The 18,088-nt window shown below is 31.5% G+C and overlaps 2 protein-coding genes across 3 annotated transcripts; both read left to right on the top strand.

Moving 5' to 3' along the window:
- Nucleotides 1-4,666: 4,666 nt before the first annotated feature.
- Nucleotides 4,667-9,978, top strand: LOC115708937 (peroxisomal membrane protein PEX14). 2 transcript variants are annotated; one of them, XM_061112013.1, is made up of 14 exons: nt 4,740-4,814; nt 4,943-5,028; nt 5,755-6,002; nt 6,114-6,153; nt 6,252-6,424; nt 6,625-6,814; nt 6,941-7,030; nt 7,240-7,313; nt 7,423-7,465; nt 7,551-7,624; nt 8,188-8,232; nt 8,331-8,399; nt 8,548-9,051; nt 9,666-9,978. In XM_061112013.1, exons 2-13 carry the CDS (start codon nt 4,965-4,967, stop codon nt 9,031-9,033), a joined length of 1,596 nt encoding a protein of 531 aa, XP_060967996.1. In that variant the 5' UTR covers nt 4,740-4,814; nt 4,943-4,964; the 3' UTR covers nt 9,034-9,051; nt 9,666-9,978. The 2 variants fall into 2 exon arrangements, with proteins under 2 accessions (XP_060967995.1, XP_060967996.1); XM_061112012.1 differs by having other exon boundaries at nt 4,667-4,816; nt 4,942-5,028; nt 8,548-9,978.
- A 2,708-nt stretch (nt 9,979-12,686) lies between these two features.
- LOC115709372 (1-deoxy-D-xylulose 5-phosphate reductoisomerase, chloroplastic) lies at nt 12,687-17,563 on the top strand. Its single transcript, XM_030637459.2, has 12 exons — nt 12,687-13,101; nt 13,620-13,798; nt 14,248-14,334; nt 14,459-14,584; nt 14,700-14,762; nt 14,960-15,109; nt 15,308-15,375; nt 15,773-15,884; nt 16,001-16,105; nt 16,223-16,344; nt 16,678-16,824; nt 16,969-17,563. Exons 1-12 carry the CDS (start codon nt 13,011-13,013, stop codon nt 17,138-17,140), a joined length of 1,422 nt encoding a protein of 473 aa, XP_030493319.2. The 5' UTR covers nt 12,687-13,010; the 3' UTR covers nt 17,141-17,563.
- Nucleotides 17,564-18,088: the final 525 nt, after the last annotated feature.

The raw sequence follows: 18,088 nt of genomic DNA, 5'->3' as shown, positions 1-18,088 counted from the left end.
CTTATATTTTGGATAGCCATGTACTTATTGTTGGAAATATTTTATCAGGATCTTAGATTTACTAACAAGTATGTTGTTTAACATCCTAAATATAAACTTCTAAAACGATATGAAATAAACACATATAAAGTGTGAGAAACCTTACAGTGGTTGCAGCGGAATACAATGTCTCCTTCCACTCAGATCTCTAACCCTTGTATCCTTTCTGTCACAAAGTATCACCAAGATTTGAGCCCAAATGTCCTTCTCTTGAATCTGGATTCTTCACAATCTTCTACACTATGATTGAGGTACCACTTGATGTGTGTGGGAACTCACTCTATCACTCAAGGGTTCAGTTTTCAGAAGTGAAGAAGAGGAAGAGAGAGAGTGGCGGCTAGGTTTAGGAAGAAGGCACTCAGTTTTCTCTAAAAGGAATAAGATGCATCCTCTTTTTCCTGAAGCCATCACTACCTATTTATAGTCTACCACTTAGGGTTAGGTTAGATTTATTTGACATTAAAATAATAAAAAAAATAAATGATAAATACCTACATAAGTGGTCGGCCAAGGTATAGGATAATGGGCCCCACTTTTGCAATTTTGCTGTTTTATCATTTCTACATCTCATTTTCTCAAAAATGCCAATTTTCTAATTTAACCATTTAAATGTCAATTCCAATTATTTAATAACTAAAAATTAATTATTAAATAATATTGTCATTTAATATATTTATTAATTAGACTAACCAAAGTCTCTTAATTAACAAATGCACCCTAGAAACTCTTTCTTCACAATTTCGCCCTTGCTTAGTGAAAATTCACAAACTAGACATAGTCTTATTTTAGAATTATAATTGATTAATCAAAATCAATTAACTGAGTCTTACAAGTAGTATTGTCTCAACTAGTATGGGGACCATGGGCCTATATATCCGAGCTTCCAATAAGCAGACCAAGAACTTACCAAGTAAATTCACTGACTTATTAATTCCTTGTTGCATCCACGCATAGAACTTGGAATCGCACTCTCAGCTATATAGAACGCTCTATATGTTCCACCATATAGATACGCTATCAATTATCCATCGTTATAATCCCAATAATCAATGATCCTTGATAGATGATTTACATTGTGTAGGGATTAAATTACCGTTACACCCTTCAATGTATTTTATCCTTAAAACACTTAGCCCCGTATAAATGATATTTCAGCGAACTAAGATGAGTACTCAACCATTTATATATCTCTGTTTAGCCAAGCTCAAAGGAAATTATCATTTCACTTCTATTTGCTAGATAGAAGCTATAGATTCCATATCTATGTTTAGCGCTCCCACTCAAGTGCACTACCATGTTCCCAAAATGTAGGTATCACCCTGACCCAAAAGTAGGCTTAACTAACAAATCAAAGAACATGTGTAATACTCCCGAGATTGAACCTAACCATATCAGGATTAAGATCATTTGATCTAGGATCAACTAGGTGATATTGAATTGAATAGATATTACGGTAAGTTTAATATATCTGATTCAAAGTTCAATATCGGTCCCTTCCGATGCATACACCATGCATCCAACCCAAGCTTTACTTTAACCAATGCCCTGGAAAGAACATAGCACTTATTCAAGGTGCAAGTAAACTATGTTGTAGATTCACATATCAGTTAAACCATGTGTACTGATAAATCTATGAATATATATTTAATCACATAATCTTGATTACTTTCTACTGTGATGACAACACAATAAACAAGTATATAAATGTGAAATGAGTTTGGATGAATTTATAAATCAATTAAACATGATAACATGAACCAAATGACACACAAAATGATGAAAAATACTTTTATTTCATTATTGATATTTAAAGGATAAAGATTACATTGAAATTGGAGTTTTACTGGGTGCGTTTGGAAAGCCACATTGTAATTGGATTTGTGTGTAATTTGAGGTAATTACACAATTTGACATGTTTGTTTGACCATGTAATTACACTGTAACTGTGTAATTGGAAGTAATTGAGGGGTTCCAATTACACTCTCCAATTCTCATGGCCCCCCATGAGAATTGAATGTAATTACGCTGTGTAATTACTAAAAACTTTCCATATTAAACATTAGCTACTAAAAAAAAATATTATTTTCCCATGTAATTACTAACTATTTTGCCAAACAAGATATTAGGAATTCATATGTAATTACCACCTCATATCCAAACACACCTTGCATTTTAACATATAGTGTAATTACTAAACTCTGTAATTACCACCCTAGTAATTACCCTGCCTAGTAATTACACGGTTACTTCCAAATACACATAAAACCCAACACTAATATTTTAGGTAACTAGGTACTTATATTTTGGATAACAAGATACTTATATTTTAGGTGATTATAATATCTTAAGTAATTGATTACTTATATTTTGGGTAACCATCTACTTTTATTGGATAATGAAGCTCTCATGATGAATGGATCTTAAGAATAGTCACAAAGGCACTCCCAATTAAAATTGAGTAAAAATTAAAGAGGGTAGAAGATTAACAACAATAACAAAAAACTGAAAAATATAAAAGAAGAGAAAAAATAAAAGGAAAAGAATAAAAATTATGAAGCAACAATAAAAAAAAAATAGGGATAATTACACCACATACTGAAATTTCTAATTTTTTTACCTTTTTACTGAGGGGCAGAATTTTTTTCAAAAATACTGTGTACTGTATTAAGTTTTCACTTTTGTTTTTTAGTTATTCCACTATTATTTTTAGTTGTTCTGTTTTGTGTTCTGTTGTTTTATAACAACACAATATTTTTGAAAAGATTTCCGTGTGACAGTATTTTTGTAAAAGTTAATCCAAATTTCAGTATTTTTGTAAGTTTTCCAAAAAATAAATAAAAAAAAAATGAGAAAGTAAATGAGAGAAAAAAAAAATAACAAAGCAAAAAAATATATTAAAAATATATATGTATAAAAAAGAAAGATAAATAATAACTAGAAAAAAGAAAAAGAAAATAAGAAAGAAATATATAAAGAAAAAATAAAGTAAATATTGAGAAAAAAAAAGTAAATAAAAAAGAAACAAGAAACAAGAAAAAAAAAGATAGGAGAGAAATAAAAAATTAATATATAAAGAAATAATAAATAGAAGAAAAAATTAATTGAAATTAAATTACTTTTTTTTTTTTTTAAAAAAAAAAGAACTAAATTACTTCTAGGAAAAGAAAATTCCATAAAAAAAAAAATTAACTTTCAAATAAAAAAAACCATAGAAAAAAGAAAAAGTTAGAGGTTGTTTGGTTTTACAGTTTAAAAACTGTATTCTGTTTTTTTAAAATTGAAAACAGTTTTTAAAAACTAATAGGGGTCGTTTGGCAAAATTTCTAAAAAACAGAAAACATCAAAATATTGTTTTCAATTTTCAAAAATAATTTTTTTTTTGTCTAACATATTATATTTTGTATTTTGCTCACATACTCAAATCCTAGACCCGAAACCATACACAAACTTGGACCCAGTTGGTTTAGTGTCATGGTATGGTGTTAAAATATTGATTTTTTTTCCTAAGAAAAAAAGCTAAAAATAGTTTTTAAAAATTTATGCCAAACACTATTAAATTTTTAAAATGACAAAAAACTGTTTTCTATTCTCACTTTTAAAAACTGAAAACACAGCCAAACAAGCTTTTAAACTCCCAAATTTTTGTAAACTATTAGTATAAAAGTCATATTTTTAAAAAAAAATCTGGAAATGGTTTTTCAAAATGGATATTACGGTTGATGGACTTCTAGAAAATGAGTTTGTTCCAAAGCCCAACTTTTCAAAAACACCATGTTTTTCACTTAAATAGGAAAATAAGCATCTTTTGAGAGAATTAATGGATTGGGCCTAATTAAGCACATAAAATTGGGAAATTTACATAGGGTCTGTTCGGCAATCATTTTGCTTTTTGTTTTTTTTTTTTAAAAAAAAATTTTACTTAACAAAATCTTGTAGTTTCTTCGTGGTTTTTGATTAATTAATCAAAAAATTGATTTTTTTAATGATTACCGAACAATACTATAGTATACTAACTTTTGTCATTTTTTTACAAAAATACTGCCATGCAGTATTTTTTACTTTTTTACTGTATTTTTTATAAGTTTCATACTGCAGTATACTGTATTAAGTTTTCACTGTTGTTCTACTGGTATTTTTTAGTTGTTCTATTGTTGTTTTAAGTTGTTCTATTTTGTGTTTTACTGGTGTTTTATAAAAACACAGTATTTCTAAAAAGATTTTCGTGTGACAGTATTTTTATAAAAGTTAACCTAAATTCCAGTATTTTTGTAAGTTTCTCCATAAATTTTAGGGATAATTACATCACATATTGAAATTTCCAATTTTTTTACTTTTATACTATGGAGCGGAATTTATTCAAAACTACAATATTTTCTTTTCAAAAATACTGTATAAGTTTTATACTGTGTACTGTGGTAAGTTTTCACTATTGTTCTATAGTTAATTTTTAGTTGTTCCACTGTTGTTTTTAGCTGTTCTGTTTTGTGTTCTACTGTTATCTTAGAACATCAGTATTTTTGAAAAGATTTTTATGTGAGTATTTTTGTAAAAATTAATCTAAATTTCAGTATTTTTATAATTTTCCCAAATTTTATTAAGACCCTCAAGTCTTGGGCCTTGGGCCTTGGGCTAGTTTTTTGTTGTATTAAGAGGAAAGGAAGAACAAGGGTGTTATCTAGTAATTGTACTATCTGCTGCAATTTTGGATTCATTCCACTTCGAGATGAGCAAAACTCATTTCCTGACTTCATCCTACTCCTCTTCTTCTTCTTCTTCTGTAAGTTTTTGTAACTAATTATCTCATCTCAACCCTTTTTCCATTTCTTTCTCTCATTTTCTTTCCCTTTTCTTTATTTTTTTTCTTGCTGAGAAATAAGTGTTTATTATTGTTATTTCATTTAGTGAGCTGTGGATAGGAGGCAGCCATGGCGACTGAATCCCAGTCTCCTCCTCCTTCGACCCCTGCTGATCAAAGTTCCCAGAAACCAGGTTTTTTTTTTATTCCTTTGATTCTTTCGAATTTTGTTTTTGTTCTCCTTTTGCGTTTTTTATTTTTTTTAGTTTTCAATTTTATTTAACTCAATAGTTTATGTATGTGAAAATTTCTTAGAAATATGTGAATTATGGTCTATAAGTTGTCTTCAATCAAATGGGTATGCTGGCAATTATTTTTGAAAATTAGTTGCAATCCAACCTGATATTTTGTAGTACTTGCTAGCTCTGTAGCAATTCTTTATGTTATAATCGATCTTGAAGGTTTTGTATGTTCTTATGGATTCATGAGTGATTCTGTTTGGTTTGAATTTGATGCTTATGGGAAATATACACGATCATTATCTTTGGTACATTCAAGTTGTTCACTTTGCTAAGTATTAGTAATTAGTTCCTTTGTAGTTTTTCAATTGTGTGTAAAGATTTGTCTATTATTAGGCTTTACATGGCAGTTTCAAAATAATTTTATTGCGTATTAAATTACTATGGAGTCAAAGTTTTATTACCACGTAATTGTGGTTTCTACAAAGAAAAGAATCTGAAAAATAAGCTGATATGCACCATGTACTGTCCAGAACTGATCATTCAATAGTCATACATATTTTATGGTGTGTGTTCTCATTGTATGATATATTTTGTAAAGATTATGCTTTTGCATATATTGCTCGAGCCACCATTACTCTCTATGTTGAATATAACAGTGTTGTTTCTTCACTTAAACAGCTGGTGTCATGCAACCAAGTCTAACAACTGAGAATCAGCAAAATGTCCAGGCGGAAGCTGCTAAGGAAAATGCTTCAACATCGGTGTTTGTGAATTCGGAACCAATGCGAGAGGATCAAGTACAGAATGCAGTGAAATTCCTCTCACACCCTAAAGTTAGGGGCTCTCCAGTATTGTATAGGCGATCTTTTCTTGAGAAGAAGGGCCTCACAAAAGAGGAGATAGATGAAGCTTTTCGACGAGTCCCTGTAAGAAAGCTTTTATTTTGTAAAGTATACAATTTCCTACAAAGTATGTTATATTGCCTTATCATTTTCGAATATTCATGTTGTTAAGAGAAGCACTTTCACAAATTACAGGACCCACCTCCAAGTGTACAAACTGCTGGTGTGAATCAAGGTAGTTTTTTCATACGGGTTTATAGATTTGACCAAAGTTTCACTATTTATAACACAACTTATGTTTGCTGTTGTGGGGATTTTTTCTCCTTGACGCAGATGGACAGACCACATCATCTAGTGTTCAGCCACAAACATCTGCACCTGCTGCTCCTACAAATGCTGTTTCCCAAGTGGCTTCCATAACACGTTCACGGTTTCATTGGTCTCATGCTGTTCTTGCTGTAGGATTGTTGGCTGCTTCAGGAGCTGGAACAGCCATCATATTTAAGGTATTGAGATTTGACCTGCGTACTTAACCATCCAACAAGTGGGATATGTTAATGGTCATTATCTTGATTCTTGTCCTTAAGATCGAGTGCTATAATCTTGTTAGTACATACATTATAATGCTTCTTGTTCTGAAATTCAGTTTCAGCTGGCTAACCCTATTCTTATACTGTTTTACCTTGTAACACTTTTCCTGTTTTAGAATGCTGTTATTCCTAGATTAAAGTCATGGGTACGCAAGGTTATGTCAGAAGAAGAAAATAACTCTCTTGAGAAAAAAGATCCTAAACCAAGTGTAGCAGAAGAAGCTGCAGCTGCTGCAAAAGCTGCCGCAGCTGCAGCAGCTGATGTGGCAAAAGCAAGCCAGGAAATGATGAGTTCGAAAAATGATGGTGGGGTGTTTTATCCTACTTTATCTTGCATGATGATCTGTAATAAGTCTTCAATTTTAATTTGTTGTTTCCTTTTTCTTACCATTTGATGAGTGATTAACCTAACTTTATTTGTTTTTGCTTCAGAGAGGAAATACTTTGGGGAGCTTTTGAATGTGTTAGACATGCAAGTGCAAGAAATGAAGTCAATGGGTAATTCCATAAAAAGATTGGAAGGTACATAGAAATTACTTTACGATCAAAGTAGTAGATATGAATCAGAGGACCAGTGTTGTGCTCATGAATATTTGCTATTACGGCTGTACATAAATCTGAAGATATATTGGTTTCTGCTTTGGTGTAGGAATTTATATTTCAATATTTTTTACCCCAGATAAGAATTTATTAAGATGCTATTCAATCGCTCTTTTTTGCCTATTCATCAGGTGAAACAAGTGCACTTAGGAGAAATTCTGGCAGCGATTATGAAAATCATCAAATGAATGTCGTAAACTCAAGGGTTAGTTTTATTTAAGCACAAGTTAAATGTAAATGCTGAATTATCTGGAAAGCAATAACAATCTCTTTTGCTCAAGCGTTGGTTCTAACTAACTCTCCTTTTTGTACAGAAACCATATGGTAATGGCAGGGCAGATTATGACTCACACTCAGGTTGTTGTTACACTTCTAAGTTTACTGTTTCTTACAATTCTAACTGTTTCTTACTAGATTTAAAATCTTACAATTGCCCGTACAGTTAGATCTGCCTCACCTCCTGCATCTGCTGAGCTATCATTTGCACCTCCACCTCATCCAAAGTCTTATATGGACGTAAGTTGTTTTCTACATCTTTTTTGGCCTAAAAAACGCTCTTAAATCTTAATAGTTGATGTTTAGTTATCAACCGAAATTTTGTATGAAAGTAAGTTGTTTTCTAGATCTTTTTCAAAAATGTTCTTTTAAACAACTTTTTTTAGTGTTTTAAAGACCTTTTTCCTTGAGGTTATTTAGCTAGTCTTTAGAAATACAAATATTTTGAGGAGCATGTTAGTGTTGGATTTATTATCCTGTTGCTGCAGTATCTGTAAGGATCTTGTTTTTACACTAAACTGATGAAGTGTGACTCAAATACTTCTGGTGTGTTTTCTCATATCTAACTTTTCTGATCAGCTGGTTAATTTCAATAAACTATGCTCGGGTCTTCAAACGTAATAACACATATCAATGTCATATGTGTCTATCTCCTTTGGATGATATCTAATATTATCTTTGTTGCTCCAACTAGAAATGAGTTTATTATTTGTAATGGTCAAAGTGTTTGATGTTCTTAATTAGAAATTTATTGATAGAAATGTGTTTATCACCGGCTGACATTAATTATATGTATGTTGCAGGTTATGGCCATGGTACAAAGAGGGGAAAAACCTCCTAATGTCAGGGTAATCCACTACTTCAAATAGAGATCAGTTTAGTTCTAATGTAGATCAGTTTAGTTTTATTTTATATTTATTTTTTATTTTTCTGGATTTGTTGGCAGGAGATCAACGATTCACCTCCAAACCCTAATCAACAACCATCAAATCCTCGTTTAGCACCAAGATCTAAGGTTAGCTTGTAATGCATCATTTTTCCACTTCAAATTCTTGTTTCATTTGTATGCCTAAAGAGCAGAAAAAATTCCTAGATAGAAATTTCCAAGTCTTTTCAGTAGTTGCGCCAAATTAAACTGAATAATGATGTATTTCCTTGAGTAGCCTTGGGAGGCTAGTCAAACCCAGTACTACCAAAGCCAGGTAATTCAATCTCAAGGGAGCGGTGAAGGATTTACTTCCAATCCACAAGACAATGGGCCGAACTATTCATCAAATGGAGATGGTCCAGTGCCTTGGTGGCAACAAAAAAATCCAAGAATCACTGAAGTTGAAAGTGAAGATGAATTGAAGACTAGGTCTTATGGACCGCCAACCACTGAACAACCAATTAGGCGTTCATGGGTTCCACCTCAGCCTCCACCAGTTGCAATGCCAGAAGCAGCTGAAGCCATCCGAAGGCCGAAATCTTTATCACAGAAGGAGCTTTCAGCTGATGATCAGTCAGAGACACGTTCATCAGATGTAACTGATGAGTTGCAGAGGATTACAAAAATATCTGAATCTGGAGGCCCGGTTGAAAGTTATAGCGAGAGCTCATTGATGAACTCAAGCGAGATACAAGAAGCTAAAGATGAAATTTATGGGTGATACCAGCTTCAATCTGAGGTATACATATACTCCACCTACATTAGTAATGCTGCCATGAATGGTATTAGCAATTAAAACTGCTAATATATTTTAGAATCTCAAGCTACCATTGGTATAAGATCCCTAAGATTTAGTACCAAAACAGAACTCTCCACCCTACCCTTAATGTGTGTGTGTGTACTTATATAATCCTTTGATCTTTAGATAATAGAAAGGATAATGCACAACCCTGCATACCCAAGTCCATGGTATTAGGCAACCAAGCATGTTTTCTTTCATTCGGAAATTAGTACATGTCATGTCACATGCCTTTTTCCTTTCTACTGAAATTAATATAATAATAAATAGTAATTAGTGATGCACTAAACCAATTCAACTAATAGTGTCTTGCCAGCATTGTACTCTGCTTTTTTTTTTCTCACATAGACTTCTAGTCTACTGAAGTGGGGTTTATGGAGTGGACACTCTCTTCTCACCCACCATCGGTCTTTAGAGTGCATGAGATTTAAAAGCGTACACGTTTAACTTCCCACTTTCTTAGTTACCTGTTTTTGTGGTAATTACTACTTGTTTGATACTTTACAGTCATTTATAATATAAGTTGACTTTTTCTGTAAACTGTTTCTGGTTAGGTTTTGGAAACCATGATGGATACCAGAATTGTTTATCTCAATAATTCACAGCTTTTGGATCTTTTGGACATGGAAGCATTATCAGACAACATATTAGTATATCAGTTCATTATACGCATCAAATTTGATGTTGAAGTCAGTCTGTTATGAGGGGTCTCAACCCTTATAATTTGTGCAACAGAGTTTGTATCTTTAAATGAGGATTGCTATTTGTTTTAGTTTGTAAGACTGCATATAATAAGAAATAATGGAAAATTATAGCTTCCTTTTAGGTAAACATCAATGATAATAATAATATAATATCAATTTTAATAAGAGGTGGTATATTGTTATTGGTGCAATTCAATATTGGTTCTAAATAGCAATGCGCATTTATGTATTCTCAACTGGAAGATTTTGACACGACGAGGCATACTATGTTCAAGTTTCCATTTGTTCTAGAAGCACAAGCATTAAAAACTCTTCCAAATTTCTTGCCATAACGTGAATTTTGTTACCCTCTAGACTAGAAGGCCCTAAGTCCTAACTTTCATTAGTTTGGTAAGTTAGCCCCTTTCACAATGACAATTGTGACATCATAATTTTAAAAAATGGCTTTATTTTTTGGTACCAATTAGGTCATTTTGAAGTATTGCAGTATAAGTTTAAGGCTACTTTTAATTAAGTATCTCATCACAAACCAGGCCAAGCTATTGGTTCATTGCGATGAAAGAGGATCTATGAAATCACAAAGATTAGATACTTTTAAATAAAAAAGTAAATAAGTATTGTTCAAAAATATAAATAAATAAAATAGTCCAAAGTGACCGTCACTCGGAATTGATTATGCTATTATATTATAAAATGAGATAATGCCATCTTTTACTTTATCTTAAATTGATAAGCATATAACTGTTTTTGTCTATACTGACCCACTAATCACTACAATTTGCTTCTTTATTTATTGCTTAATAGTTGTTAATATTAGTATTGATTAGATGGCCCCAAAAATATGAACAATAGGATATTTTGGTATTGAGCAAGAAAAGATTCCAAAAGCGAAATGTGCTATGCTTGTTTTGAAAAATGTCGTTTTTTAGTGGTGGGTAGTTTATTTGACAAATGAAATTGTTGAAAGGACATTTGTGTCTTTATCATTACAATTTTCACTCATGATCTCATTGATTTTAACATTTTTTATTTTTTTTTTCTAACAGAATGTTTCATGTTTTTGGTTGTAATAATGTGTTTTTCTTGCTAATAAAAACAGGATACTATCAAATCTTTGTGACAAGAATACTAAATATTTTGTAATAGTTGCACTTAAATTCTCAATTTATTTCTTTTTTAGGGCAATAATATCAAACCTTTATTAATAATGTTATTATTATTGACAATGGTAAAGAGGAATTTGAATATCAAATCTTTAATAGTAGATGTATTTATGTACCATGTTTATTTTAATGGGAGAAGTTGAAAGAATATTTTTTTTATATATATATATATATTAATTAAATTTATTTTCAAATAAAATTTAGGGATTATTTCACAAATACACAAAAATAATAAAAAAAAATTATAAAAATACGGTTTCACGGAATTTTAAATATTTTTACGATTTTTTTGATTTTATTTACAGAAAATACGGTGTTTTTATGTTGTACTCTTGTTAATTTGCTGTTGATTTTTTGTTATTTGTATGTTATTTTTTGTTGTTGTTTTGATGTTATTTAGATGTTATTTCATGTTACTTTTATGTAATTTTTTTGTTGTTTTCGTGTTGTTTTTATAAAAAATTATAAAAATGTAAGAAAAATTTTGTAAACGTAAAAAATGTAATTTTTTTTTACAAAAAAAAGTGCTTTATGTAATTATTTCTAAAATTTAATTCAAATATATATTTTTTATAAGTATTGTACCTAAATTATTCTCACACATACACATAATTAAGACATAATTTCAAACATAATAGATTTATGTTCTTTGGAGCTGGATGTGAAGGTTTATGAGAAAATTGAAACAAAATTTCGATTATAAAAAATGGAGACTATAGTGAAGTGATAGGGTTAAAATTGGTAGAATGATTGAAAAAAGAGATAATCATGATAGATTTTGAAAGATGAGGTAAAAATCAAAAGCATCAATTTAAAAAATGTATGTAGTGTAATTTCCTCTAAAAATTTAATTTAAAATAGAAATAATTATATAAGACACCATTTTTTATAAAATAATTACATTTTTACGTTTAAAGAATTTTTTTTTTTTACATTTTTACGGTTTTCCAAAAAATAACACGGAAACAACATAAAATCAACAAGAAAACTACATGAAAATAGCATTAAAATAACAACAAAAAATAACATACATATAACAAAAAATCAACAATAAATTAACAATATTACAACATAAAAAGACCGTATTTTCTGTAAATAAAATGAAAAAAAATCGTAAAAATATTTAAAATTCCGTAAAACCGTATTTTTGTAATTTTTTTGTTATTTTTATGTTTTTGTGAAATAATCCCTTTAAAATATACTATAAAATTATATTTGGTCTAATTATCAAATTTGTGCTCCAATGCACAAGATAGAAATTAGCTATATAAAATATAATATTATGATTAATATTCATTAAAAATATATAAATAATTAATTTTATTTATATTATTTTAATATCTTATAAATAAAATTTGAAAATTAATGGATAGTATTAATATATGGTAAAAAGGTAATTAGAAAATGTAATATTTATTGTGGGCTAAAATTTACGTGATGCTATTTTTTATAATTTATATTTTTATTGGAGTTAAAATTTAACAAAATGTTTTAAAAAAAGTGACAATATACCATATTTATAGTTCTCCATTAAAGATGTTGTGATGACAACATGTTGTGAACATTTTCCCACATAGAATAAATGGTAGAGAATTGAGTCACATGGGCTACTCCACTCATTGCCCAATTAATTTTGAGATGGAACCCCATGATTCTCAACACAACAAAATTACATATTTTTTTCCAAAATAAACAACATAAACGACATGTCGTATTGAAAACCATTGTATTATGGGGTTGTTAGTTTCGAGGCCTGTCATCTCTTCGGTTTCGTCGTTAATGACAGTGTAGCCCCCGCCATACATTATTTTGCCAGAATTCCACCGTTTCAAACCCACACAGAGCACCAATAAAATAGGTTGTTAGAGATATTTTCCCTTTTTGGGTATAAAAAGATAACTTAAAGAACATAATCAAGTCTTTGTGCAATTCAAAGACACCCCAGATTGAAATAAAAGTTGGGTATTTTCAGTTTTCTCTGTGAGAACCAAAACGGTTAAAAAGGAGAAATCTTTTGACGGGTACAGTTTGAATGGCTCTGAACTTGTTATCCCCAGCTGAAGTGAAGGCTCTATCCTTTTTGGACTCCACCAAGTCCACCCGCTTCCCTAAGCTGTGTCCAGGTTTTACTTCCAATCTTGATATTCTCCGTTTGGTTACCCAGAAAGTGGGAGGGAGATTACATAAAATCAAAGGAGTTTTTTTAGTGGGGAAGCTTTAAGTTATGAGCTCAGCTCAATTGGGTTGAGTGGTTTTGTTAATGTCTTTTGAAATATGACTGAGAAATGGTAAAAAGGTCAACTTTTGTGTTTTTGTTAGTTTAGAGATATCACTTCTTGCTTATGCTAAAGAATTCTTGTCCTAACAAATTATACTGTGTTTAGTATAGATTTTGATTCTTATGTTGCTTTAAACACGTAATTGAGAGTCATTCATAAAATGCTTATGGAAGATGCCTATAACTAATTGATTATTACCAGCATAATTTTGGGTTTCAACTCCAATGAGGGTATTATTTATGGTGTTCTGATGTATTTGATACCTTAAGATTGTCACTTTTTGTTTATGCTGCTCCCAGAGATCTGTGTATTGAGACTGTGAAAGCTTGAGTTTATGATATTGTTTTATTCGTTTTCTTTAGGTGGAATTACTTTGCATAGAAAGGATTGCAGAGTACCACTTAGAAGAAGAGTTCATTGTTCGTTGCAGCAACCTCCTCCAGCTTGGCCAGGAAGAGCTATTCCAGAGCAAGATCTTTGTAATTGGAATGTCCCAAAGCCTATATCTATTATTGGCTCTACTGGCTCTATAGGAACTCAGGTACAAAATAAAACCAAAAGATTAAGGAAAGAAAAAGAGAGAATTTTGTCTATGTTGAAAAAGTAATCGCCAAAACAATTTGTAAAGATTTTCAAGTTGTAAATAAAAAGGTGGGTCATTTCCTTCCCCCAATCATTATTACAGAGTTACTTGTGTAAATATTTTGTAAGCGACAAATGAAACAACTTTTCTTAGCCAGGTTTCTGTAACTTTGGAAACTAAGATCTCGACTTCAGTCAGAGCTAGCTATTTTAAGGCTAGCTTAGTGGTGAGGGAGGGATGGGATAAAGAGAGAGGGCATGGGTTCGAACCCAAGACCCTTAAGTTATTAGTTGATTGTAATACCATTACGCTACACTCATGAAAAAAAAATAACAATACATGGTTTCTTGCCTTCTTATTATTGTCTCTTCATACTTCCCTTGTAACTAGAGTATGTTGATTTTCAGACACTGGACATTGTGGCAGAGAATCCAGATAAATTCAGAATAGTGGGACTTGCAGCTGGTTCGAATGTGACACTTCTTGCAGACCAGGTATTCTGTTAACCTGAACTAGTTCACTTTATAAAATCACAGATCATAACTATGATCGTTTTTATATAAAGGTTTAAAAGTTCAAAAGCTTTCCATTCATACATTAGTTTTATCATTTTGACAGGTGAAGAGATTCAAGCCTCAAATAGTTGCTATTAGAAATGAATCATTAATTGGTGAACTGAAAGAGGCCTTAGCTGATGTGGAAGAAATGCCCGAAATTATTCCTGGGGAACAAGGAGTAATTGAGGTGACCTTGTCTTTAACTTACTGTCTGATGATAAAATATATCTCTTCTTCTAAAATTTTTTTATTATTAATTCCTTTCCATCAGAAAAGTTGAACATTAATATTTCTGTGTTTAGGTTGCCCGGCACCCAGATGCAGTCACAGTGGTTACAGGAATAGTAGGTTGTGCTGGATTACAGGTAAGCCCATAAAGGTTTTATATGCACACTATTTTTGTATTATGAAACTGTATATATGTAGAATCAACTGAAGTTTTCTTCCTATTAGCTTTATAATTTTTTACTTTTTTTGAGGAGGTTAATTCAAAATGTGGCGAAACATATCTCTGGTATTACTATCAGTTGAAGTATATTTTCTGTTTCTTTTTTTTCCTTAGCCTACAGTTGCTGCAATTGAGGCAGGTAAACACATAGCTTTAGCCAATAAAGAGACCCTGATTGCTGGAGGTCCATTCATCCTTCCTCTAGCTCACAAGCATAACATAAAAATTCTTCCTGCCGATTCAGAACATTCGGCAATATTCCAGGTACATATACAAACAAATTTCAATGGATCTTGTCTATCATATTGATTATTTCTATCACATTTGTTAGACCATCTTGTCATTATGTGAAGCATTGGTTAAATACCAGGACCAATACTTTTATGGCATTGTCATCATTGTGCCACATATTTTCACTATGGTTCACTAGAAGTGAAGGTTAAAGAAATCTGTTTTCTTCAGTGTATCCAGGGCTTGCCTGATGGTGCACTACGGCGTATCATTTTGACAGCATCTGGGGGAGCTTTCAGGTGTGAAATAAGTACTTTGGATCGAATTTTTTAGGGAATAGATTGTTTAAGCTCATTGATAGGACATGAACTTTGTATTACTGCATAAGTATTTAATTTATTTATTATTTTGGTACTCTAATTTACATTATGAACTAAAAAGACTTGCGTAAATTATTTCTTTAGAATTATGCTTTGTAGATTGTTGGATTTTCTCTGAAAAAGAAAGTTAAAATCCCATAGTTTCTCCTGTATAAGATCTATACGTCTTATCCTTTCAAAATTCCTTGGATATGAGTAGTCACTAATTACTATCTATCTAGTCTGACTGCCAATTTTGGTGTTTTTTTTTTTTTTCAACCCAAGCTCTTTTGTTAAGATTCTGTTATAGCATTATATTAAAACTCCTTTATGACAGAGATTGGCCGGTTGAAAAGCTAAAAGATGTTAAGGTTGCTGATGCTCTGAAACATCCAAACTGGAGTATGGGAAAGAAAATCACTGTTGATTCTGCTACCCTTTTCAATAAGGTTTGATACTTGGTTTTTTTTTTATTGTTTTCTGATGTATTTTCTCATACATTTTCAACTGCCAGCAGTAATAAAAATGATGTCTTTGTTTTTCCTTTTTCTTAATTCTGAAACAGGGTTTAGAAGTCATTGAAGCCCATTATCTATTTGGAGCAGACTATGACAATATTGACATTGTAATTCATCCACAATCTATAATACATTCTATGATTGAAACACAGGTATAAAGCCAAAACTAGTAGTCTTGGTTCTTCTTTTGCTAGTTTGTAATAGGACTGTAAATTACAAAATGGAGAGTCTATAATACAAAATTATGGTTTCTTCAATTTGTCTTCCAGGATTCTTCTGTTCTGGCTCAGTTGGGGTGGCCTGACATGCGAATTCCGATTCTCTATACCATGTCATGGCCAGACAGAATATACTGTTCTGAAGTAACTTGGCCTCGACTTGATCTTTGCAAGTAATTCACTTTTCCCATAATCTTTTTCCACATGTTTTATCAAATGATATGCCTACACAATAAGCCAAACTTCAGCTTTTACATGTAATTTATGACTTTCAGAACCAATGTGAACTCACACGTTTCCCCCCTTTCTTGACATCCATAAACTATTCAATAAATTAGCATATTTTTTAGGCTTTTATTTATTTATTTTTAAAAGATAAAAATCTAAAGTGAAAAGTCATGTTTATTCTAGGTAGATGTCTTTTTCATTTTTATATATTTTTAGTTCTTTTCCTGCTTTTTTGTTTTTTGGCCCGAGTGCATAAGTGGAATTTGACATTGATACAGGCTTGGTTCGCTGACTTTTAAGAGTCCTGACAACAAGAAGTACCCATCCATGAATCTTGCCTATTCTGCCGGACGTGCTGGGGGCACCATGACCGGAGTTCTTAGTGCAGCCAATGAGAAAGCTGTAGAGATGTTTATTGATGAGAAGTAGGTTTTCTATTTCATCATCATCATCAGCTTTCATTGATAAGATTGTGTCACTTCAAATCTTAACTTTGCATTATCTATCACTACATTTTGTTATGTGTTCTACCTTCCTCATTCCAAATTATATTCCATCCATGTTTTCAGGATAAGTTATCTTGAAATCTTCAAAGTTGTTGAGCTAACATGCGACAAGCATCGATCAGAGATGGTGACTTCACCTTCTCTTGATGAAATTATCCACTATGACTCGTGGGCACGAGAGTATGCAACTACTAGTTTGAAGAGTTCTTCCAGTCCAAGACCTGTTACAGCATGAGAGGAGACAACTTTGCCATTGTTGACCAGGGTGGCAAAATTTTATAGGATTTGAATTTATGCTGAGATATTATGGTTTCCCTCTAATAGTGGCAAATAAAAGTAGAGGGATTGTGTTGGGGTTTGGTTGAGTTAAAAAAAATGTGTCTTCATATGCATGTAAATAATATTCATCCAAAATGTTCCTCCCCAATAGAGAAAAAACAAGGTAGTTGAAATGCTTAAAAGCATATTCCCTGGTCTCAAAAGAGAATGAAACAATTAGTGCAAATCAATTTTTGTGATTGCATGATGTGATTCCATTTCCTTCTTATTCAGGTTTCATATTGTGGATTGCACAAGTAAAATTGCCTCATGTTTTTGACTTTGATTCTAGTTGGGCAATTTGCCTAATGTTTGACTGAATTTTATTTTATTTGTGGTATGTTTGACTTTTCATTGTGGTTGGGCAATTTGCCTAATGTTTGAGTTTGACACTGATTTGGGCTGTAGTGAGATTCACCCTCTTCTACTGGAATGGTCCAAAACAGTTGGGCCTGCGCATAATTTATTGTAAGTTGGAACCAGATAGGTATTTAAAGAATTTATAATAGTCAACTTACATTTATATATTGAGAAATGGTAAAGGCAATAGTGGTGATTTACACCTTCTTACATGTCAATATCGCTATTGGTTCAACTAAGTATCAGGTACTATATAATTTAATATAATAACTTTTAGAGAGTATCGCTAGCCAATTGCAACGCGACATGTCGAGAAGGTGTTAGACACCACTAGTGCCTAATAAGAATGCTTTTATATATATTGGGCAAGACTATTATAAGCTATTTTAGCCGTTGAGTGGAAACTTTTTTAGCTGTTGAGTTTGGATCATGTGGTAATTGGTAATTATGATGTTGGGTGTACATTTTTATTGTATTCCATTTAAGTTTTATATATTATTATAAT

The sequence above is a fragment of the Cannabis sativa genome, chromosome 3 (assembly GCF_029168945.1).
Source record: "Cannabis sativa cultivar Pink pepper isolate KNU-18-1 chromosome 3, ASM2916894v1, whole genome shotgun sequence".
Classification (NCBI taxonomy): domain Eukaryota; kingdom Viridiplantae; phylum Streptophyta; class Magnoliopsida; order Rosales; family Cannabaceae; genus Cannabis; species Cannabis sativa.
Note: the sequence above shows the minus strand (reverse complement) of the source record. Positions and strands in the feature narration are given on the sequence as shown.

Coding starts and splice junctions, on each gene's coding strand:
- LOC115709372 (XM_030637459.2), top strand. CDS start 13,011: ATGGCTCTGAACTTGTTATCCCCAGCTGAAGTGAAGGCTCTATCCTTT. Junction 13,799..14,247: donor CTGGCTCTATAGGAACTCAG/GTACAAAATAAA, acceptor GTTGATTTTCAG/ACACTGGACATTGTGGCAGA. Junction 16,106..16,222: donor ATTCTATGATTGAAACACAG/GTATAAAGCCAA, acceptor TTTGTCTTCCAG/GATTCTTCTGTTCTGGCTCA.
- LOC115708937 (XM_061112012.1), top strand. CDS start 4,965: ATGGCGACTGAATCCCAGTCTCCTCCTCCTTCGACCCCTGCTGATCAA. Junction 7,031..7,239: donor TTCCATAAAAAGATTGGAAG/GTACATAGAAAT, acceptor CCTATTCATCAG/GTGAAACAAGTGCACTTAGG. Junction 7,314..7,422: donor TGAATGTCGTAAACTCAAGG/GTTAGTTTTATT, acceptor CTTTTTGTACAG/AAACCATATGGTAATGGCAG.